Raw genomic sequence first — 23,911 nt, 5'->3', positions numbered from 1 at the left:
TTTTTTTTTTTAGATAAACATTATTTTTGGCCTCGCAAACTGTGTAGTAGGCGAACGTTACGGTTTGAGTGAATGGTGAGTGCGATACGGCGAAATGGATGATAAAAAGCTTCTGAATGGAAAGTTTACTTTTAAAAGTTGTGTTGTGCAAAAGAAGCAGGCTTCACTGTTGTCTGAAAATGTCAACAGGCAGCTGGCTGAAAGCAAAGAAGTAGTAGGCTTACCTTTTATTGGTAACCTAACTGTTACAGTTCAATGTTTCTGAAATAAGAGGCCTGACTGCTATGTTCCCAGCAAACTTGAAAAAAAGAAAATATTAAGCCATGGTTTAACTGCACTATAGGCCGAGTCCTTGTTTACCTGAAATGTGCACTTTATAATTTTATTTTGTACCACCCTGTTTGGCAATATTGGTTTTCAATTAAATAAAACATTTGCATAAAGCAAGCCAATCAACTCTTCCATGTTGATAAGGGCATTCAAATAAAAATAAAATGATAGAAAAAATAAATAAACGAAGGGACATTTAGAATAGATAAAAAATTGCGATTAATCGCGATTAATTTTGAGTTAACTATGACATAAATGCGATTAATCGCGATTAAATATTTTAATCGTTTGACAGCACTAATTTATACATTTCAAATATATCTGCAATAAGCCTTTGTACATTTACTGTATAGTTAGAATAAGCACCTGTCTGAAGTGATTCATAGCACAGCTGTACTGTGAAATGTACTCTTTCACAAGACCAAGGAAATTGAACACAGGAAATCAGTGAACAGGCCTCATTACAGTGTTGTGTGCTTAGGTCATAGCTTCGGTAAAGAGCCGTTTGTGCCCCCCCCCCCCCCACCTCATCACTGGGGTATCCTCTGTGATCCAAGTTATTCTTGGGTGATTTCCACCAGCATCTCCTACATGCTTATAGTCTGGGAAGGGCTGAATTGTATGTCTTGGCCAAGGCCACTTAGTGCAGACATTTGCTAATGGAATTATGTGACCTCAGGTTATTTCTAGAGTTCTAAAATGAAGCATTCCTGGAAGAGGAGAATATTTGAGTTCTATTTTCAATTTCCACAGGGAAGTAAAAAAAAAGAAGATCAGCTCAGAGTAATTGAAGGGTTTCATTTCTCTATGTGACCACAAGGGTATGCTAAGGACTAATAAAAGTAAAATAGCCAGTCTAGAAATTGAGGCCTTCTCTTTTTTCAAGCTTTTAATGTGTATTTCTGTGAGGATGAGAGGGTGTGTGTGCTTATATGTGTTATACCTGTGAGACGAGGCGCTGGTTCTCACTCAGCCAGGTCTCTCTTGTGTGTCTGTGTGTGTCTGTGTGTGTCTGTGTGTGTCTGTGTGTGTCTGTGTGTGTCTGTGTGTGTCTGTGTGTGTCTGTGTGTGCTTATATGTGTTATACCTGTGAGACGAGGCGCTGGTTCTCACTCAGCCAGGTCTCTCTTGTGTGTCTGTGTGTGTCTGTGTGTGTCTGTGTGTGTCTGTGTGTGTCTGTGTGTGTCTGTGTGTGTCTGTGTGTGTCTGTGTGTGTCTGTGTGTGTCTGTGTGTGCTTATATGTGTTATACCTGTGAGACGAGGCGCTGGTTCTCACTCAGCCAGGTCTCTCTCATGGCTGCCTTGCGGTCGAAGCGGCGGGCGAGCTGCTCCAGTTTCTCCTGACGAATGAGCTCCGTCCTCAGAGCCAGCTCCCGCTCATGCTCGGCCTTCTCCAGACGCTCCCAGGCCTGAGGACCAACCACATATCCGTCACTCAAAAACAACCCCACCCCGCTCAAACACAGCCCTGTCCCCCCCTTTCCATACCAGTTCTATCTAATAATTTGAATAGATCACCCAGGCTGCTTGAACAACCCAGACCTCCCGGTGGACTACTGAAGGATAGGATTAGTATTATTAAACAGGACATAGTTAATAAAACCAGATTACCTATACACTGAGTGCAAAAGCACAGTCCACTTTTGCAAACTCTTTGCTTTGGGAAATTACTGAAAAGTCTTTCAGGCCCGCTTACCTTGTTGATATGAGTTTGATATGAGTTTGATATGAGTTTGATATGAGTTTGATACGAGTTTGCCCTCTCGTGGCTTGTAGACTTTCACACTCACCTTGTTGATGTCTGATATGAGTTTGCCCTCTCGTGGCATGTAGACTTTCTGATTGTTGGCGCGCATCTTGCTCTGGATTGTGAAGAGAAGCACTTCCAGGTTGCCCTTCTCTGTAAACCTACCGAAAGGATAAGAAATAATCCAGTTTGTCTGAGAATTTGACAACAAACAGCTCAGATTCCATGCGAGAGGGACCTCATTTAACAAACCTGCATCCTGCACTAATCCTTCCTGATAGTAATTTGTGTGGACCCTGTGGAGTGCTACACTTGTGTATAGTACTATGTACATCTGCATGCATAGGCACAATGTAACTAATTCTATCTAGGACTGCATTTAGACCGTGTACAAACAGAGAAGAGGCGACAGAGTATGCGGTGTGAGGGAACAGAGGGGTGAAATGCTCTCCATGTTGGAAAGCAGCGGTGCTCACTTTGGGGGCTTCTCAGCGGTGCGGTAGGTGTTGAAGGCCTGGAGCTGCTGCTGGACGCCCACCAGAGAGTTGGCAAACTTGCGATTGTTGAGGATAATGATTGTCTGCTCGATCCACTCCAGCAGGTCTGAGGCCAGAGACTCGTACTTCTCGACCATTTTCTCCGCCTCAATGGCGTTCTCCAGCACCTAAAAACAGTGAGAGTGTCTGGGTCTGGACAGCGGCAATCGGCAATTCATCGTTCATGATCATTAACAAATGTGATTCATGTAACAGGTTTCAATGGCCTGAATCATGGATATGGGAGCAGACTTCAGGTAAAATTGGGTAAAACTGATTAGGGAACAGCAGGAGGCTAATCTCTTTTCCATACGGACACCCAAAGGAACTCCAATGAACTCTCTCACCTTTCCAATACGCTTGCCTTCCACCTTCAGGGCCTTCATCTTGGAGAAGTAGTGGTAGTACGTGACCACATAGGTGATGATAGACTTCTCGTCTGGGTGATCCACACTGATATCTGCCAAACAGACATAAACACATGCAGGTATCCGAGGTCAGAATCGGAGGTCTTGCTTTGAATGTCCACATGATGTAACCCCCGAGACAGACCCCAGACAAAACAACCCGGGGCTTGGTTTCCTCATAGATCCGGACACAGAAAAAGGAAAGGGGGAATACGTGCAGTGGGACTTTGTTTGACGACGCTGCGTTTGAGATCGGCTGCAGGACAGGCCCGCTGCATTCGCGCAGAACAATGTTCTGGAGCTTTCTCACGCTCGGCCTCTTTGTTCCTCTCCCTGCAGGCTTCTGAGGAACCATGCTGGGCTTTCATGATGATACAGTAGTCGCCATTCAGCTACCTACTGTACTGTGGCCCGGACACAACTCCATCTTGCCAACAGGGGCCAAAATCCCAGCTGGTGAGGGTGCCCAAATGTCACCACTGTGTGACAAGCGGTCAGCTGAAAACTGCCTATGTGTTGTATGAACATGTCTCTGTGCGCGCGCATGTGTATGTGTGTGTATGTGCCTCTATGAGTGCATATGTGTGTGTCTATCTGATCCTGTGTGTGTGTGTGTGTTTGTGTGACACTATCACCAGGGTGTTAAATGGGAGCCAAGACCTCTTCAGCTGACAACTGGCCCCCCTCAGTGCCACTGGAGTGTAAAAGCACTGAGGGACACAAATGTGTGTGTATAGATGTGTCACCCTGGTGCAACCAGCTGACTCAGCAAGTCCACCGTTAACCACTTCTCCAGGAGGGCATTGGCAGGAACAGGCTGCCATTTTGTAGGTGGCAGCAGCAGACAACAGAGACTGTCTCCATTTTCTCATTACAGCTTATCTGGGCGCTTCTGATTCGGCGAGTCTCAAAGAGCAGTGTCCTAATTCCTTATGTAGGACACGAGAAGCCCTCAAACTCTGGGCCAGGAGTCACAAACCAGCTACAATCTTCTCTCTTGTCCCAGACAGAAGATAACATTGTTAAAGTCAATAATCCTATCCTCTAGCCCTTTTATTCTTGTTGTTATAGTTGTTGTTGTTGTTGTTGTCATGGTGCCCGTTGGCCTCACTCTGAATTGTTAGGATACAGAGGTGTGGGTTAACCCCCCTCATTTAGTCAGTTAACAAGGGGGTTAAACTCCCAAGTCTGTTAGGGGGCCATATTGAAAATTAGTAAACAAAGAATAAACAAGCGCGCTGTTCCGGCGGAGGAACCCAGTGGAAGTAACACCGACAGATGAGCGTGGACAGATGGACTCACCCTCGGGGTCCAGGAGCATGGTGAGGCCCAGGTGATTCTCGGCCAGGTTGAAGGCGTTCTGCAGATTGTGATGAGCGTTGGACTTCTTCAGTTTGTCAAAGTCAATCAGGTCGGGCCTACAGAGAGAGAGAGAGATAAAGAGAGAGAGGGAGAGAGAGTGGGAGAGGTTACATGGATTCTAAGAGCTGTTTTGAGTATTTGTGGGTGAGAGAGGTGGTGTTGGGTGCTGTAGGGGATGGTGTGCACCTGTGTTTGTGGATGAGGGCGTTGAAAGCCATGCCATCTCTCCAGCTGGTGCTGAAATTGTGGATGTTGACGTTTGGGTATCTGCCGGAACAAAATAGGGTTGAAGAGAATTTTCAAAATAACACAATGGCTTTCTAGATATTCACTGTTCATCCTGAATTAAAATAGCAAACAAAAAACTTGGTCTTCATAGAGAGCCATGCAGAACTTTCTCATCTTGAACCATGAACGGCTGTGTGTGAATGTGTGTGTGTGAGTGAGTGGGTGTCCAAGATTCAAGTAATCATAACTAAACTTTAAAAATGTGTGTTTTCTAATAATGGTTGCTATATTTGACTTATTGCTCTCAAAGCTATACAATTAATATACAAACCATCAAACAGTTTCTGTGAACCAACATTAAATATCTTGAGACGTCATAGCACTAACTCATGTTCCTTTGCCATTGGGGTGTTTGCTGGTGACTGAATTGTGCTTTTCAGAATGAACTGAGTGACGCAAACAGCATTTTCACTACCCTTATATTTTCATCCTCTCCATTCATGTCCACTATAAGTGATATTTAACTGGCTTAAAATGGACCAAATGGGTTTAATGGTTTAAAGGGGTTTAAATGAGTGTCCAGCCTGTTTTAAGCCTCCCCTTTAACAGCAATTAGCATTTCAGATTGAGCTGTGCGATGTGTGCTAAGCTGGTCAGCGGTGTATGACTGTGTGGTGTGCCGAACAGCTCTCGGAGGTACAGCCGCGGCGGTAGAGACTCACCCAGCGGTCTTCATCTGACACCACAACAGCAGGGCGTCCTTGGCAGACTTCTTCTCTTTGTTGTCCTCAGTCTCCACGCTGATGTCCTGGATCTGTGGGGGACAGACACCAGAGACACTCTCACTTAAAAACTGTCCATTCATATAATCCCCCCCATCACCACATCAAAGATTTTCACACACACACTCACTGAACACATGCATAGACAGAACACATTTATACATGCATACACATATTGCTACCATCAGAAAAAAACCTTACTGAAACACATACAGCACAGATGTTGTTTGTCTCACACACACACCTCTACGTACTCTCAATAATAACAAACACACCTCCACTTCCACTTCTCAGTTCACACAGCCAAAGCAATCTATTTCAATCAGCTTAAAGCCATCACACATCTGTAGCTTTGTGCGGCTAAAAACTCTTTAATCCACACATTTTAATCCCAACCTTAATGAATGGGTGACATTAAATCCCATTTCCATGATACACAGCCCCCTACCATTTCTTCCAGATCTCTTTTAGCCACTAATGCGGTCAGATGTTACATCATACCACTCACACACACACACACACACACACACACATGATTTTAACACTGACTCACACTTCCAGATACAATGGAAAGAGGATGTGTCATTTTAATACCAATCAGAAAGTTGCTTTTTCTCTGTGGTAACTATGTGAGCCAATGAGAGAGAGCCATGGAGGGTCACCTGACCTGGAAGCGGAGGATTATGGTCCAGATGAGACCCAGGGTGAGTCTGTGGTTGCCGTCGACGATGTCGTGGGAGCCCATGTTCTCCAGGTGAACCTTCTGTTCTTTGAGGAACTGCAGGGCCTTGTCCACGTTCTCCAGACAGTGGATCCGCATCCGCCCTTTGGTGGGTTTCGGCTAGAGGAAGAAAACAAAGTGCTCGTATCAGCCATCACAGCAATGCTTCATGGGAGATTATTATGGCCTGTTAAACCTGTGTGATGATGACTCTGCTGGTCGATAGCGCTTGCTCATATGTGCATACCAGACTCATGTGTGGTAGCACGAGCACTTGACCTATTCAGTGACCTCTGCTAATGACCTGCATGCCTGTAGCCTGGATACCAGCACGCATCAGGCACTGATAACCTCTTAAGCAGCCTCCTTTTCATGTGGGGAGCTGACCCACAGTGGGAGGCCACAGCGGCATACGCTTCAAAAGGCTTAAGGTTTCAGTGCTGGAATATAACTGGAGTGCATTTGCCTCTATTCTCCAACCATCTCAATGCAACTCCCAGAGAGTTATTGTCACTCCTTCCTATTCCCGGAAAACATTTTTTTTTGCTCATAGCCAGAGAAACTCAGCCAAACTGTAGGGCTGTGTAAGGCGCACACACACACACACACACACACAGTGTTTTCACATTCACATGGTTACAGTTGAAGCTGTGGTCATGGCTTTCTCACAGTGACGCCTGGAGAGGGCCTGTCAAAAGGGGGTTGGACGTTTGGCATGTTCCACGGGAAGTCACAAGATGGGGGTGTGGAGGGGGGAGGGGGAGCGGAAGGTCGGGGGGGGGGATTGGATGAAAGTGGCACAGACAGTAATCGGTCTTAATTGCACTTTGATTCCAGGGCTGTCTGTCCGAGTCAGTCAAAGTGGTGAGGTTCAAAAGGACCCGATTCATTGTAGGGTGTTGCGGAAATGTTTATTAAACTATGGATTCTTCATTCAAAGCATCCACTGTACACTGCATACAGAATACTGAATACTGGGGTGGCTTTTTCTTTTTTACACTTGACAGCTTTCCCAAAATTAAGCTGGCAGTTTTTCTCACTTAGTCTACAGTCAACCAGTGGTAAGTTGCCAGAGAGAGGATGAAAAACAAAAACAACTATTACATTTGACAACTGACATTTTGCCTTTTGTGTGTGTGTGTGTGTGTGTGTGTGTGTGTGTGTGTGTCAGTATAAGCTGCCGCTCAGCTCAGCTCAGGCTGCCAAGCTGCGTGGTCACATTTCCCTGTCAGGTAATGGGACGGCTGTAAGGGGATCTGCCCGTTGCCCTTGTCGAGCAGGTAGCTGCTGGCCTGCTGTAACCCAAGCACAGCTCAGGGTATCTACCTGCCCACTGCAGCCTAGAACTGGCATTTCCACTTTCACAATGGCACATGCGGCTGAGCCTAGAGACATACACTACACAATCAGGTAATGGCTTTTTATGGTTGTTGAGAAAAACAGAGGTTCTACTAGAGAACCTTCCCCACATGAAGAGGTCCCAATAGAGAACCAATAGATGTACTTCAGGGCTGCTGAATTACCTTGCGGTCATTTTTTTTTAGTCTTAATTTAACATTTATCTTTGATCATTTGGCAGACAGTTCTATTCAAAAAGACTTATACGTAATGCACAAAAAACACTTTCAGCCCATAAGTACATTTCTCTATTGGGGAAAGGTTCTATGCTAGAACCTCTACTTTTATAGGGAACCTTAAAAGCCATTGTCTGTTTGGGTAGTGTATGCCTGTATGCCCAGCAGCGTGGTAACTATGGGAACAAAGTACACCAACACACACACACACACACCAACACACGCACCCACACACACGCACCCACACACACGCACCAACACACACGCACCAACACACACTCAAGCACACGCACCGACACACACACACCATTACCCACCAGCTTCTCTCCGGAGAGCACCTCCAGCAGCTTGATGAGCATGCGCCCGTCCCTCAGGTCCATGTAGAGGTCGGTGATGCGGGAGGACATGCGCGACAGGTGGGAGTTCACCCATTTGGTGAAAGTCTTCTTCTGCACCGCCTCGCGCTCATCTGCAGACAGGGAGGGAGGGAAGGCGAACACAAGGGGGATTAGAGAAGGGTGTTTCACTTCTGCTGAGAGGGGTTCGTGATCCGTTCAGCTGTGACGTGCGTGCGGGCCAACACGCGCAGCCACACCTGCCTTCGTCGACACTCATACCAGTGTCAGTGACGTTCAGAACGGCAAGTCCTCGAACGCACTTTCACCCCCGTTGTGTAGTGGTCAACGAGAGAGCAAGCATCCATCCTGTTTATGCCATCCATCCCTTGGGCCCTACGAGACGCTGCCCTGTTTACGGCTCTCTGAATGAGGGCCACTTCTTGTTTTCATGGCCGCTGCAGCGCGCACAACTGGGCTTCCGCTTCTCCGTGGCTCTAAGATCGGGCCAAAAACCGAATAAAATATAACAAGGAACTCTAAACAAGAACAACAGTAAATACTGCTCCATTGTTTGCCTCTGTTGAATTTATTTTTCAGTTTGTTTCCAGCAATTGTTCTGGTGTGTGTGTGTGGGGGTGCAAAACAAAACTATCCCACAATATGAAGGGAGAGGCTCATCTTTCAGTCAGGGCTAACTGGAATTAGCAGAGCTGGGTGGACTCGCATCAGTTCAGGCCAATTCATTCTGGGCTCCTACTGAAGGCAGAACGGGTGGTCTGGAGCAGACCTCACATCCACTCCACAGAGCCCATAAATATTCCTCAGAGAGGCCCGCCGTTCCTGCCAAGAACAGCAGCGCCGCAATCTCCACCTGGGGCGCATGATCACGAGTGGATGTGTACATATAGTGCACCTTCACATGTACACACACTTTACTTCAACACACACACACACACACACACCCCTGTAGAATTATGTAGAGAATAAATGTGTCTCATTACCTATGTTCTGTGAGCGTTGCAATACACATAGAGAAACATATGGGCATGCGTGTGCGTGTGTGCACACACCCACCGACACACACACACACACAAAATCACACTTAATGGCATGTGCCAATGCCAAGCTCTCTGCTCCATGAGGTATTTCTCTTGCACAGTCCAAGCTGGTTGCCATGGGTTATCTGGAAGGAAGTTTCACAACTGAACAGAGTGCGGTGGGCTGGAGACTGATCTTGACAGATTACAGGTCATACGCACACGCACACACACACACACACACACACACACACACACACACACACACACACACACACACACACACACACACACACACACACATATATGGGAAACGATAGCCTAGGGTGGTTGTGAAATTATAACAGTCAGGAAAACCCAGTCCACCGCAGAGTGCGGCCCTGCGATATCGGCCGAAGCGGAGCTCTTCAGATGGTGGCATCTGAGCAATGAACTGAAAAAAAGTCATTCTTTCCCTACACTGGTCCAGAACCACACGTACTGTAGCTCCCATCTGCCAAAGCCCACTAAGCAGCGCGGAGCCCACGTGGGACCTGCTCAAGCACCTCCAGGTCACATGAGCGGCTGCTTGGTCATATAGAGGGACCCTCTGTGGCTGGCCGAGGGGGCAAAAGTAGCCCACTGACAATAGGGCCACTGTTCTCCCCCTGTGCACCGCAGTTTAACCACGTCTGAGAATGTCTGCAGGGCCTATCTCTTCCATAGCATGCTGCTCTTTCCTAATGCAAATATACATTGAGCTGAGGGGGGGGGGGGGGGGGGGGGGGCGCAAAGAAGCTTTCCCCCAAGAGCAGGGAAATGGATCAACAAACCAAATGATAGTAGGTGAGTAGGTGAGACAGACACACACACGTCTCTTTTCAACCAGGTTGCAATCTGCCACTGCCACTGCCATCGGACAGAGAAAACAAATCAACCGAAATATTTCTGCCCCTTTTCCGGGGTTCAAAAGTCATGTATTAAATGATGCCTTTTACAAAAGGACATGGCTGGAGAGAGGAATCTTCATGTTTGCTAAACACGGCTTCCTGCCGAGCAGAGAGCATCTGGTCCACACAGCTGAGCTACACCCACAGGGAGAGAGAGGGAAAGAGACAGGGAGAAGGAGAGAGGGAGATAGAGAAAGAGAGGGAGATAGAGAGGGGGAGAGAGAGGGGGATGTAGTTAGGGAGAGAGAAAGGCCGATGGAATGACAGAGAGAGGGAGGACAGAGGGAGGGAGTGGGAGAGAGAGAGAGAGAGAGAGAGAGAAAGAAAGAAAGAAAGAAAGAAAGAAAGAGAGAGAAAGAGAGGGGGAGAGAGGGGGAGAGAGAGAGAGGGGGATGGACTTAGGGTGAGAGGGAGTAGGCCAAACCAGCACACACCTCGGTCACGTGTAACTTTCACCCCCATGTTGGCCTGAGCACATGCTGCCCGCCTGGGTTCCAGTCCTTAAGCCCGAGTGGCAGGACAGTCACTCAAGATCTTGTCTGCTTCATACTAGCGTGTGAACTTGTGAACTGGATCTTTTTAATGGCCTACAAGGAGAATGGGGCTGGTGCACTAACAAAGTGACCACCGCACCCTGTTGGGAAGAGAGAGAGAGACAGAGAAAACTGCAGCTCTGTCTTTGATGGCAAATGACTGAGGCGTATTAGATCGCGGTCAGTCCAGTCACACAGCCACAGAATGTGGGGGGCAGGCGTGAGTTTTCGCGGCCTGCTGTTCCTCAGGTGAGTAATGGATGCTCCTGCAGAGCTGACCTGGGCTTTTAGCAATTAAGGTGGCGTGAGATTGAAAAGAACATCCCCAACATGCAAAAGACCTGCAGATGGGGGAGAAAAAAGCCTCGCCCTCCTGATGCGCACCCCCACCCCCCTCCATGGAAATGTGGCCTTTTGGAGACGACTGGAACTGACGAAGGTGACGGCGTGGTGGTGAGATCCTGCAGGTCAGGTGAGGACAGCAGCAGCAGACGCCATGCCAGTTTAACAAGTGTCAACATGAAGAGAGTGTGCTTGAGTGAGGCGCGATGGACGGCAGCCGACTTTAGGTGGTTTCAGAAATGTGAGCTGTGTAATGAAAGTGGGAACTTTAGCAGCCTTATAGGAGCACCATAAATCTGTCTTACTAGTCTATGGACAGCACAGTTCAGTTATTAATAGAAAACAGCTATCTAATCCTTACCAAGAGTTAAAAACCCCTTGAGCTTCTCTGAGGCTCTTCAAGTTTCAAGGTGAAATTAAAAGCTGGACCACGCACACAACCTCACCTAGGCAGGTGCAGATGAACTCAACTAATGAAAGAAAGAGGGAAGACAGAAATGTATTTTTCCTCACTTAATAAACTCCAATGTTCCAGTACATCGAGGGAAAATGACATTTCTGAGCGCTCCTGTCTTTCCTCCTCGTGACAAAGACTTTAGGCGTCAACTCTGGGCTGTGATGGAGTTGAGTGAATGATAATGACACTAAAGCGGCTTAACCGTTCTGCTGACAGGCTACAAAGGGTTTCATTCTGTCAGCCAGTCAAAAATAATGCGCCAGCGCCCACGGCGGCCTCAGGCCAATCAATAATGCTGAACAAAGAGGCGGCTATTTCTGGAGTTCATGTGAGGCACGTCCTGCGGGCCGCAGAGACATTTTAAAGAGGCCATGAAACGAGCATCTCGCTCACATGGTGCTCGTGGTGGGTCAATAGCAGACACATTAAGAGATGGACACATCTGTGGGTGTGGGTGTGGGTGTGTGTGTGTGTGTGTGTGTGTGAGTGCCCTTGACCTTGACCTGGTCATGATAGGATGGGACGTTGCTATCAAAATGGCTGCACCCTTCCCCCAACTCTACACCCCTACCCCCCCACCCCCCTCTACCGCGCCCTATCCCAGCCCACAGACACATGTAAACATCTGTCTTTTGCAGAACAGCTCAGGCTGGAACCTAATGAGGAATCTGCATGTGGAAACAGTATTGATCTATAGCTCCCAGTGTGGTCTGTCTGTCTGTCTGTCTGTCTGATGATGTGTTTACAGGAAAATCCAGTGCTGACAAGCACAAGGCCAGAGGGGTACAGGAAGAATCAGATGCTTTCCTCTCAACCACTGCATCCGTAAAATACCAATGCAGATATGAACACGCAACATGAAAAACAAGTTTACCAAAAAAAAACTATTTCACATTGTGTGCAGATCTCTCTTATCCATCTCTGTGTTTACCTTGTAGTATCAGGGGGGCATTGCGTCAAGAGATTAGCATTTGCGTGCTTAATGTGTTTGACCTGCGCTGCCACAGAAGTGACTCCCACGACGCGGGGCTTTGCAGTCGCCCTCAGAGAGAGAGACAGCCGACAGGGAGAAGCCTGAGGAGAGCAGTAAAGTCTCTGAGGGAGTGCCCCACAGCGGTGCCATATATCAAAGCAGACGCATAGCCTGCAAAGCAAAGCTGTTTGTGGAACAGCACAACAACGCCAAATATCTCATGTTGTTGTTGTTAGCAAACTGCCCATTCATTATATCTGCATCTGGCCAACAAGACCTGGCTGGTCCCTACCTGGCGGGGGGCAATAAATCAAACCTAAACACAGGGGCCGTAAACCAAAATAAATATGCCGGTGCCCTGAGATATTTAACTGCGCCGGACACTGGCCTCGGCCTTCTGATTCTACACGGCTGCCAGCTCCCTTAATCAACCTCGCCCCAAACCTCACCCTGTTGCCCCGGGAGCCAAGGACCGCGGAGTGACGCCATGGCGGCTGGACTCACGCCACAGTGAATAACCTCACTGCTCTAAAGGGAGGAGTCATCACTGATACCCATGTTTTCTCAGCCTCAAGCTCTGCTCTGCAACTACAGAGTCGAGAGCAGGTCTGTGTACAGTCCTCATGTGAGGCAGCTCCTAAAATACTGAGGCCCTCTCCGCTGTAATGTAGGCCACCCCGTTTCCCGATGAATTATTCATCTCCTCACTTTCTGCTCCGCTCTGCCACTGCCACCTCGGAGAACAGTTGAAGGACAAAAGCTAAATGGAGGGTGCTCTTACTGTCTCTGCCTGACCCGAGCCACAATTGCCAGGCTCAGAGGGGTAGGGTAGGGTATGGTAAGATAAGGTAAGGTAAGGTAGGGCAGAGTAGGGTAGTGTAGGCCCCAGCCGGGCTTCACATCCAGGCTCCACACACAGGGACATTCTAACAGATGACGAGAGAGCCCATGATTGACGTCAAATCCATGCAGGTTACTGGGAAGTCTCTCCCTGTGTTCCTGTGAGGAACGTGCTGGAATGATGCAAACACTTACACAACAGTGTGCAAATGCAGTAGCAGGGCATGGGCACTCACTTTGACTGATGTGTCACATATGAAAAGCCTTGCCGTCTTCCTCTGCCTAGAGGTTCTGTAAAATATCACATGAATGATGTATCATTTCTGAATGTCTGTCACTCACCCAGCAATAAACAGACCAGGCAGGTTTACTGACCACTGCTATCACTCAGGGTGTTAATTTAATTTCACCAACGAAAAAAATGCCCGATGCTCTCCTTGTGTAGAGACAGGACTGTGTACACACATAGGCTTCTGATGACTGGGATAGCAAAGACTGAAACAAGCCTGTCAGAACTACCAACCCCAAGCGCCATATTGTCTCCCACAGGGAATGCACACAGAGTCTCTGGCAGTGATAATGAATACAACAACTTCTGAGTAGGTCCTGTACTTCAAAAGGCACACGGCCACCTATTCCCAGGCCTGAAACGAAGAAAAGAAAATATTTTAACAGTAACAGAGTGAGTCAGACTCACAGCATTTCCCTCGTCAAGTTGTCACAGAGGCTCTAAAATCCAGCAATCGCTCGGAACGAGGGCTTTTCTTTCGCGGGGAACTATACGGAGGGTTATAATGTTCAACAAGACAGCCTTGTTTGAGGGAGAGGGGTGCCAGACGGGGTAAAGTGATACAGAGAGGAGGAAGAGTGGAAGCCGGCCTCAAAGGCTGCATATGCTAGCCATTCAATTCCAGGACAATTCCAAAGCAAACACCTCGGCTGGACCACGTCTCCGGCCAAACCACTCAAACGCCATCTACTTATCCATCGTAAACCTGCCACTTCCCACTCCAACTCAACCTTCAGGCAAATGGCATGCTTCTTCCAAAAGGGTTAGGCCTGTTAAGCCATTTTCAAAAAATTAAAGTTAATTGAAATGTGAACTGAAAATGATGTATGAAGAAATCTGAATCTAAGAAATGTGACTCCCCCAGAATGTCACTGCTGGTACCTATGACTAAAATATCTACATTTCGATATATATTATCTTTTCACAATTGAACGCTAGAGACAAGCCATTTTATCTAGGAAAAAAAGATGATGGATTGAGCAAATAACCTTGCACAGCAGGGCCACCAGTGTGCCGTCAATACTGACTGCCAGGGGGTTCTGCCATGTTCACAACCTGACCTCCTTTCATTCTGATTAAATCTGACGAGAGCAAATATCTCTGTGGATGTCTCGTTTTATCTCTGTGTGTGTGTGTTTGTGTGTGTGTTAGGGATGTGTCAGGGACATGTTTGGGGAGCTGGGGTGACAGTTGGGGTTTGATGTTTAAGACCTAGGTGGTCATAGCCTGTGGAGCATTACTGATATGGAATGATATTTTGGTTTGATGTATTACATTTTTTTTGTGTTAAAAAAAAAAAGTCAAACATCCTTCTCTCTCTCCCCCCACCCAAACCCACCCACAGTGGCACGTGACATGCAACCTCATTTGTAATGTGTGTGTGTGTGTGTGGGGGGGGGGGGTTAGTCTAAGGGGAACATCTCGCACCCAGTGACATCAAGCTTTGAGGGTAGGTGCTATTTCAGGGGAGGGCAGGCCGAGAGGCCACAGATATAGCAGCTCATTATACCCCACATCTGTCTTCAATAAGGCCAGAGAGGAAGGGAAGGGTGGGGCAACTTCTCCATCTGGGGGCAGGGGGGCTTTTTGGCTTTTTTTTTCTCTTTTCCCCGCTACTAGTCAGTGTAGATGTACCCCCCGCAGCCACACCCGACCGGCTGGTGGGCGTTATGGCGATGGAGTGGGCCCTGGTGGGCAGGCGTTTCAGTGCCGTGCCTTCAGTGCCGTGTCTCGTGACGTTAACAAAAACAGCGCCTCGGGTCATTTCATCTGGATCATGTAGCCTATCCCAAACATGCGGTGCAGAGCGTATCCTGGTAAACCCCCTCCGCCGTCCCCAGGCTTTCCCAGTGGGCTGAGGTTTCCTCTGGGCCCACGGCTCGGTGCTCTGCTGGGATAACAGTGGTGGGAGCACACATGTGAAGCAGAGCCTCAGTCTCAACCACCGTGAACAAAGTTTAGTCTCTACGCAAACCTCTACGAGGCCCGAGATTCCTCTCTGGAATGGAACAGAACGGAAAAGGTCATTCAATAGGTGTCTCTGTTGGCTCAGAAATGCCACTGCCATTTTCCCATTAGGGCACCTGCCTGAGCTGGCCTGGGTGGCGATTTCTATTTAGTTGCTTGGCTCTGTGTGGCTTCAACCTTGACTAACCAAGCGTTGTAAGTTTACCTCCAACAGCCATAGACCACAGCTGCACTTCGGTTGATTGGAGTGTGTGTGTGTGTGTGTGTGTGTGTGTGTGTGTGACCTTATGTGTCAAGGAGAACTGCTTGAGTGTGTTCATGGTACTGAAGTCTCGCTCTGTGTATTGTAAGGCAATGTCCGAGGACAGAACAGTGAGCCTCTGATGTTGAGATCATTTCCTATGAGCCAGTCGGATAAATAAATCACAATAAAAAGGCCAGAGGGTCTCTCAGGTTTCAGGGACTCATGCATGAGGAAACAACACCTCACAAATGCAAATGAAAATGTGTGTGGTAGTTGTCGTTATTTCACCTCCACACACTCCCCGGAAACACATGCCATTCTTAGTCATGCATGGCTGGGAGTCCCACAACATGAAAAGATCCAAATTAATAACCACTGAATTACTCAAGGGGAGGTTTGATAGAGAGTGCAACTGAAGAAACACCCAACACTCTGAGTACCGTGCATTAATCCCATGGCTTAAACCCTGCATTTTCTTACAAATTCTTGGAAATTCTTGGAAACTATGCTGCTAAGTAGTGAGGTTATTGACTGCACAAATCAGGCACGTACAGAAAGCCACAGGACCCAGAAGATAGATGTCTGCTATTAGTCTTTATTTTGGCAGTCTAGCCATCCACAAAAAAAAAAGCGAGTCTTAACAGACACACGCAGACCTACTACCACCAATGGACTCTGACAGGAACACCAGTACATTCTAAAGCTGTGGTCCCTCCAGGACATTGTTTCTCTGGATCGTTCTCTCAGGCCTTTTTCCGAGGTCTCCCCAGAGCTGGTGCTGTCATCTCAGCTCATCATCATTCCCAGAGGGCCGCACTGCAGGCTCATGGCCTACAGCTGCTGCTGACACTGTGGCTTTGTGCCCGGGATCCGGAGGGCCCGCTGGCTCTTGGGAGGAAAAATGTGCAGCACCCAACCCGGACAGTCAATCAGCGTCAGAAAAGGCCCAGCAGGACCCCTGCGCCTGCCTTCACTCGATTGAGACAGCGACTCCCTTTCCCGTTTACTCACTCTCTCTTTCTCTCCATCTCTTTCCCTCCCTTCCTCTCTGTGTCTCTTTCTATCTATCTCTCTCTCTCTCTCTCTCTCCTGCTTGACAGGACATGGGAGCCCCAGCCAGCAGAGGAACAGAAGGGCATTGAGCCTGGGTGGCAGGGGCTTGGCATCGGCCCGGTCGCCCTCTTCGGAGAACTGAATCGCCTCTTTAATCTGAAACTGGAGCCCCGCGATGCCAGGGTTTGTCTTTGTGCCGCGGATCTGATCGGGAAGTCTACGACGGAGGCCAGGCCAGGCCGGGCCAGCGCGGCTGGGCACAGGCTGGGCCGGGCTGGAGGGGGAAGCTCAACTGTGCGCTGCGGGCCGCAGACATGCCACATTGAGCCTGTCAGTCCTCAGTCAGTCTTCAGCATGGACTTTGCTCCCTGCCCAACGGACTACTTCAGCCAAGGCCTGAGCTCTTATCTCCACTGCAGATAAAACTAGAGGTGATCAAACATGGGGCTTTCGTTACCATAACGCAACAGCAAGCGTGGGTGTGCAGGCATCAGCCCGAGGAAAATAAGAGTGTGTTCTCATGTTAATGACACGCTCTGGTTCATATCTTGTAATAATGACTTTGTCTGCCGATAAAAAGGGAATGTCTTGGGGGAAACGTTCTCAATCTAGTCTTGTAGTTGAGTCTTTAATTTCCCCTGGGAGAACCACAGGATAAACATCACTTATGCTGTGAGTGCTTCAAAGACCCCACTGTCCACACCTTCAGAAATTAGATACATGACTGGCCTGTTTTTGCTAAAAGAAAAGTAAAGAAAGGACATCACTTGGCACGACTGTGGACTGTTTGCTTCCCTGCAGTGTTGACTGTCCACAGTACTGAAGTGTGAGGCCCCGTGGGGCACCACTCTTTTGACCAGTCTTCTATCCTCTTTCCTCTCCTTTCCTTTCTCATTCCCTTCTTTCTTTCCCTGAAAGCAGCCACCGTACAGCATAAGTGGCAGGAAGTCAGAGGTTTACACCTCTATAGTGAGCTCTTTCAGAGACTGAAGCTGTGTCCAAACAGCTGAAAAGTCAAAGCAGCCATTGGGACCAGGCAGGAGAACTACATTGTGTCTGTCAAGTAACAATGTTTTGCCCCTGAATTCAGGTAGTCCACAGTGGCAAGACTGAACTCCATCGTTTGAAACAAAGTTTCTTCTCTACCCCCTCTGCTTGTCTCTAAGAACCTGAGGAGCCACACACACATAGATTTTCCTTCAGTCTCATCTGCCCTTACCACATCCCCAGGAGTTCAGATCAACCTGAAACTTTGTTGGAATGTCAGCAAAGATGCTTTCACTTTTGCTTTCTTCCTTAAAACAGACTTCCCAGTGTTTTTGCACACAGAGATGCTTCACTGAGGTGGCTTATCAACCTTTCCTTGACTGCCAACTTCCACTATAAATCAACAAGCCATTATTAACAGAACTGTCAACCTGACATGATCTCTGCGTAAAGTAATGTTGACAGTTAAGCAATAACTGCTATAACAGGCCTGGCTTTCAGCACAAACTGCTGTCACAAACAAGTCTCTGAGGGAACGTAAAACAGCTCCTAATTGCATGAACAAACTAGAGAGATCGACTCCCCATAAGAGCGTTTCAGAGCGCACACTCCATTGAGCTGTGAGGTAAAGAGTAAACAAAAACAAAAAATGCTTTCTAGGGAAAACCTAACTGCTGTTAGGTAAAGCCCTGACCACTTAAACACAGATAGTTTTAAACGGCACTTTCCAAGGCAACTATCTACTTTCATTGGCCTGCAGCAAAAGCTCTTGCTTGGTCATGTGAAAGCACTGGGGTGAGCTGAGCTATGAGCCTGGGCGACGGGGCCGGCGGGAGAGGAGACCAAGGGTAGTGACAGAGCGCTGGTCACCTGCAGCTGTTTCCAGCCAAGTGTCCCTCTGGCAAGGCAACGCTAATGAAAACACAAGGAGGTGAGAGAATGTCAGAGCGCATCATTTACCCCGTCATATCATCCGTCAAACAGCCCCCGCAGCAACAGAATCAAATCCACCACAGACAGAACAAACAGTCGCGTTCTCATGTGGATTGGTGTGACGGAATCTGGTATCTGGTATCTGGAGGCTTTCCTTACTTATTAGCTGGCAACACCTTGTGACCCATCCCTCTTGATCTAGTCTTGTTAAATTACCCCTCACTACAACACATTAACCGACTACACAAATGCAAACCTCTCGAATCAACCAAGTCATCTTAATGATCTTAATAAGCTTGGGAAGCTTTGGAAAAGAAAAGAAATGCATCATGTTCAGGGCTTTTGAGTAAGTGTGTGTGTGTGTGTGTGTGGTCATGTGTATAGCTGTTTGTGTGTACTGTGTGAATCTTAAATCACCCTTCTGACAGCAGTTACTTCCCTGCCCAGCCCATCTGTCAGAGCTCTCTCTCTCTCTCTCTCTCTCTCATGGCTTCAGTTCCTCTTCACTCCCTCCTCACCTCCTGGGACTATTCTGCTCTAAATAAACCAGACCAGCCTGGAAGGTAGTTTGGTAATAAAAAAGGTTTCATTCACTATGTCTGATTAAAAAGAGTGTGTGATTGTGTGTGTGTGTGTGTGTGTGATATATTGTTGTAGGGATGCTTCCCAGCATTGTTTTCTCTCTGCTTCTTTCCTCTTAACTCTTCTCTGACAAATGACTTGCAAGATGCAGCAAGCAGAGCGTAGCTGTTCAAAGGCCTCTTTCATCCTCCACTGTGCATGCAACCAGAGATGTCTGCTGTCCCACAACAAAAACAGGACAAGAGCCACCTCCGCACAGCAATACCGCATTCAGCGAGCACCCACTCCACAGCCTGCATATGCAACGTCATCAAAAATCCCACCACCCTCATGAACATCCCACAACCTACAGCGCATCTGTGGCCCACACAACACACCAGAAGGAAGGAATCCTCCAACCCAGCCTAGCAGTCACAGAGTGCTAACAAGGCAAAAACAGCCCCTCCCACTGCCCCTCTCGTCTCCTGCTATTGTTGTGGTTCGATAAGCCAATCAAGAGGCTTTGAATGGTGAGTGAAAGGGGTCCTGGGGAGAGAGAGAGCGAGAGTAGGGGAGGTGGGGGCAGGTCTCAAAATTCACATTTAATAACGAGGACAGTTTCTCCGGTGGGATGAGCCGTGCTTTTGTGTGAACCAGGCTCAGCTGATAAGCAGCAGACACACTACGCTACCCTGGCACGCGTGCGTTCACTCACTCACTCTCCTCCAGGGTCCCCAATCTCCCCCGCCCCCCACAGGTCCTGTCCCCTGCTGTTACTCATTAATATTTCATGGGCAGCTGAAGCGTGTCTGTCATGTCCTCATGATCCCTGAGCACTCCATGTCTCTCCTGTTCCTCATTCAGCATCACAACAAGGGGGAAGCCCTCATTCCAATTGAGGGGTTCTGGCTCAGTGAAGCCGCCCTGGCTCGGAGACTTCTTGGAAAAGGCGAAAGTCCCAGAGAGGGTACGATGCTCTCTCCTGTGATGCTACCAGCCCTGCCTCACTTCAATTCGCCTCCCTCCAAAACAAAACAAAGCCACAAACACAAAGTGTACTGGGCTCTCCTTACCTTGCAGCTGTTTGAAGCGCCCCTCCAGCTGGTTGTAGTTGTAGGCAGCCTGAGCGGAGTAGCCAGGGCTGGCACCACTGGGGCCAGCGAGCGGAGAGGACGGGCCGGCCCCGGGGGACAGGGGCCCGGGAGAGAGAGGCCCCGGGGAAACATGTCCGGGGGACAAAGGGCCAGGTGACAGGGGCCCAGGCATGCTGGTTGCCCTTTGGAGCTCCATCAGTGCTCTGGTGAGTGAAGTCTATGAAGCAGCAGCAGCACCTAAATGCAGAAAAGCACACCGAACTGTGGGGGACAGACGAGACGGGACGGGAGAGAGGAGGCTTTCAGGTGCCCCTCTGCAAGTCTCGCGTCCAGTTGGGGAACACAGATGCGGGTTTCCTCCTATTCCCAGTCTTACTCCAAAGCACAGGGTTTCAGGGTTTCAGTCCACAACAGCATGCCCCATGCAGTGAGTCTGCAGCTGCGTTTCCTGCTCTCGCTCCCTCCGTTCAAAGCTCAGGCCCCCCCATCGCAACATCAGCAGGGGGGACGATTCGCCGAGACACACCGCACTTCTCTTCGTGTGGACGGAGGAGACAGCTCCCGGAGAAAGACCAGAGAGAGAGGGAGAGAGAGAGGGAAGGAGGGAGAGGCTGAGGGAGTGAGAGAGCGCTGTGGACTCCGTGGACCGAGTCCTCCTGTAATGTGCTGGGAGGCTGCACACACAGAGCACACCTTTCACAGACCTCCGGAGGGAGGGGAGGAGCCTGCTGCCTGGAATTCAACTGGCGGCCAATCAGGCGGTTTGTTTTCCCTGATGTCGTCACGGCCTAATTACCATATAGACCAGTGGGAGGGGAAGAGAAGCAGAAGGCAGCGGGCTGTACCAAATCTGTTCCAACTGGAGGGGTGCGCTTGGCCATCATGTTGCCAATTTTCTGTCACAAGGTTTCAGATGTTTAGATAAGATTAAACAACTCTTGACATTTTTATCACGGAGGAGTACTGTGTGGAAGAAAAACTCCTGTAATCTTCCGCTCAGCAGGTCTGTTGACTTTCACTGAAAGCGATCCTCCCCGTTTTTCACAGCTTCACACAAACGTGTGGGCCACACAAAAATGCCATGGCTTTTGAGTGGTGGAACAAAGCGGGAGGAATAAGCTGGGATCTCAAAGGGAGAGCTGTGTAGCAGAATGGACTCAGATTACCTCCACTACCAGTCTTCACCTCACAAGAGGTATCAGCTCCTCCGTCTCCGTCTCCGTCCCCCCCCCCCCCTCCTCCTCCTCTCTTCTCAGTTCACTTACTTCACATTATCTCTCTCACTATATTCGCTGCAGAACACAACATGATGCCAAAGAACGTGCAGTTCTCAAGTTCTCTCATTTTATTTGTGCTTGCACAATTTCACACCCCCATTCCCTGATGTGCCCAACAGCATATGAAAAAGCGCCTGAACTCCAGCTCATCCACAGATGTGGAGGTGGAATAAAAAGGACAAAGCAGCACCCACAATGCAAACAGCCCCCTCACAGGAAATGACTTTGACAGCTCTTTTAAAAGAGCAGCATGGATCTGTTCTCCGTCAATTACCATTCATTTCAAACAAAGCACTTATTGACCAATTGCAAAAACAGAAGCGGCATGACTACTGCAGATGAAAGGGATTTGACTCCAAGTCCATGTGAATTCTCCCCTTAACCACACTATTACTCCTGGTTGTATATTTGTAATGGAGTGAGCATAAACAGTGCCGTGTGTTTTCAGAGGGCATGCTGCCGGCTGCAATTACCTACAACTGGGAGCTGAGAGCAGGCCAGGGGCCTAAGCTACTCTGGCAAGGCTGGGGTGGCTCTTTCAAGCTGAGGTTTGCCTGCCTGCACGCACGCCTCCACACGCCTCCACACACAAACATCTAGCTGATCCTCTTTGAGGTTCTGAAGGGTTCCGTGTTACATGTATACCAAGCATGTGATTGATGTGTTGTTTGATAAATGCTGCGGTTGAAACCTGCCAATCTTATTACAACCACAAACAACAAAACGGATACCATTATGTTGATGAGAGAATAACTTACAATACCTGTGATTATTGTTCATTAAGGGACTTTTTCATGAAATCATTGCAATAACCTTAAAAGGCAGAGGCATTATTTTATTTTGGAAAGTACACAGTTCAATGCACATATAAAAAATGAACTCTTCTCATGTCACCTTAATAATTGGACATATTTGTAGGAAACTTGGTGAACACAACTTTACTCGTCAAAAGTCTGTTCAGAGCAGACATTCATAACTAAAGTCAACACTTGCCCGAGCAGTACAATTACATTGCTGGTCATCTCCCCACTGACACTGGCTAAGGTCTTTGTCAGTGGCCTGTCTAGCAGTCTCTGAAAAAAATCCTAGGGGAAACACTGAATGATTAATTGTGTTAAATAACTGCAATCTCGTTATTGACCAAAATAATCATGATTATGATTTTTGGACATAATCTAGCAGTCCTATTTGTCTAGCACTCATCGGACCACTCTGCACCCACATCCAAGCTCTCCTAACAGCCTGGTGCCATCTCAGAGCAGTGACACTCAGGGAAGTTCTCCATGGGAGCGGAGACAGAAGATGACAGCTTGGCACTGGAGTGGACCCACACACAAACCCGCACGCACGCACACGCGGCATCATGCATGGCAGACCAGTAGAGAAGAGGGTAAATGGGGGCACGGGGGTGGGAGCATTCCGCTGTGCCACCCAGCCTCTTAACGGAAAGGGCCAGGCTGGTCCGGGCAATGAGGACAGGACAGAAACTTGTGAAGCCACCGTGGTACATTTCACAGGGGTGCTCGGCTGCCAGGCTAGGGGACCAAATTAAATTCTTATGGGAAGGCTGGGGTCTGCCTCTGTCAACAAGACAGATGATTGGGTTCGTGGGGGGGGGGGGGGGGGGGGGGGGGATGAGCATCAGACCTGTGTCAGGTTTTTGAGGGGCAACCCCATCACTAGTCCAGACAGCCAAGCCTGTCCATGTGGCTTCCTTCTTTAATGGGTAATATAGTGGAATGCTGGGAATGTTTGAGGGGGAAACAGCAGGGTCGATGGGCTCGGAACGAAGCCCCTTTCAGAGGTGAGGCTGTTTTTAATTATTCAAATGCCAGGGTCGGCCTTGCAGAATGTGTCAATAGTCTTCAGGAGCAAGTGAACACATCCCACGGGTGGGTTGCTATTCCTGAATCCTCTTCCCTCTCCCTCTCTGGAATCAGGAAGAGTCTCGCCTTACCAGAAACACACCAGAAATACCACCAAGGACCAAACAGATCAATGCCATCAACCATACACACATAGGAAAAAACAAACTATGCCCCTATGCACTTTCACCTCAGATTCCAAAGAGGTTATTCTTCAGACAAACAATCAAAACAGACAGATAAGGTGCAGAAAATGGACAGCCCAGAATGTTTGAGTACAATATTCTTGCTACTGCTTTGCATAAATACTACATGATCTGTGAACGCCCTTCATATCTCTTGTTGCATTTTCCATTAACTGTTGCATTCCAGCCATTCAGCATGGCCACTCTTAAAATAACTTGCCACCCTGTCAAAATGAGCGTTTGATCATTAGAAATCAGGATGACAAAGACATATGAAGTAACTAGTCAGGAATGTGCCAGTGATGTAAGTGGAGCCAC

The 23,911-nt window shown here is 48.3% G+C and overlaps 1 protein-coding gene across 5 annotated transcripts in view; it reads right to left on the bottom strand.

The window, feature by feature from the left end:
• LOC105890945 (spectrin beta chain, non-erythrocytic 1) overlaps positions 1-23,911 on the bottom strand; it is a 72,673-nt gene that overhangs the window by 22,092 nt on the left and 26,670 nt on the right. For 3 of the 5 annotated variants that reach the window (XM_031579127.2, XM_031579125.1, XM_031579126.2), the window contains exons 3-11: positions 8,006-8,157; positions 6,061-6,234; positions 5,334-5,425; positions 4,570-4,650; positions 4,324-4,439; positions 2,962-3,074; positions 2,555-2,742; positions 2,122-2,239; positions 1,582-1,740 (exon numbers count right to left, since the gene is read on the bottom strand). In XM_031579127.2, coding sequence (XP_031434987.1) covers positions 1,582-1,740; positions 2,122-2,239; positions 2,555-2,742; positions 2,962-3,074; positions 4,324-4,439; positions 4,570-4,650; positions 5,334-5,425; positions 6,061-6,234; positions 8,006-8,157 — 1,193 coding nt within the window. Of the gene's footprint in view, positions 1-1,273; positions 1,333-1,581; positions 1,741-2,121; positions 2,240-2,554; positions 2,743-2,961; positions 3,075-4,323; positions 4,440-4,569; positions 4,651-5,333; positions 5,426-6,060; positions 6,235-8,005; positions 8,158-20,245; positions 20,900-23,911 lie in introns of those variants that run through there. The other 2 variants (XM_031579124.2, XM_031579128.1) reach the window with 2 other exon arrangements.

This window comes from Clupea harengus, chromosome 13 (assembly GCF_900700415.2).
Source record: "Clupea harengus chromosome 13, Ch_v2.0.2, whole genome shotgun sequence".
Lineage (NCBI taxonomy): Eukaryota > Metazoa > Chordata > Actinopteri > Clupeiformes > Clupeidae > Clupea > Clupea harengus.
The sequence above is the reverse complement of the archived record's forward strand: the minus strand, read 5'-3'. Positions and strand labels throughout refer to the sequence as shown.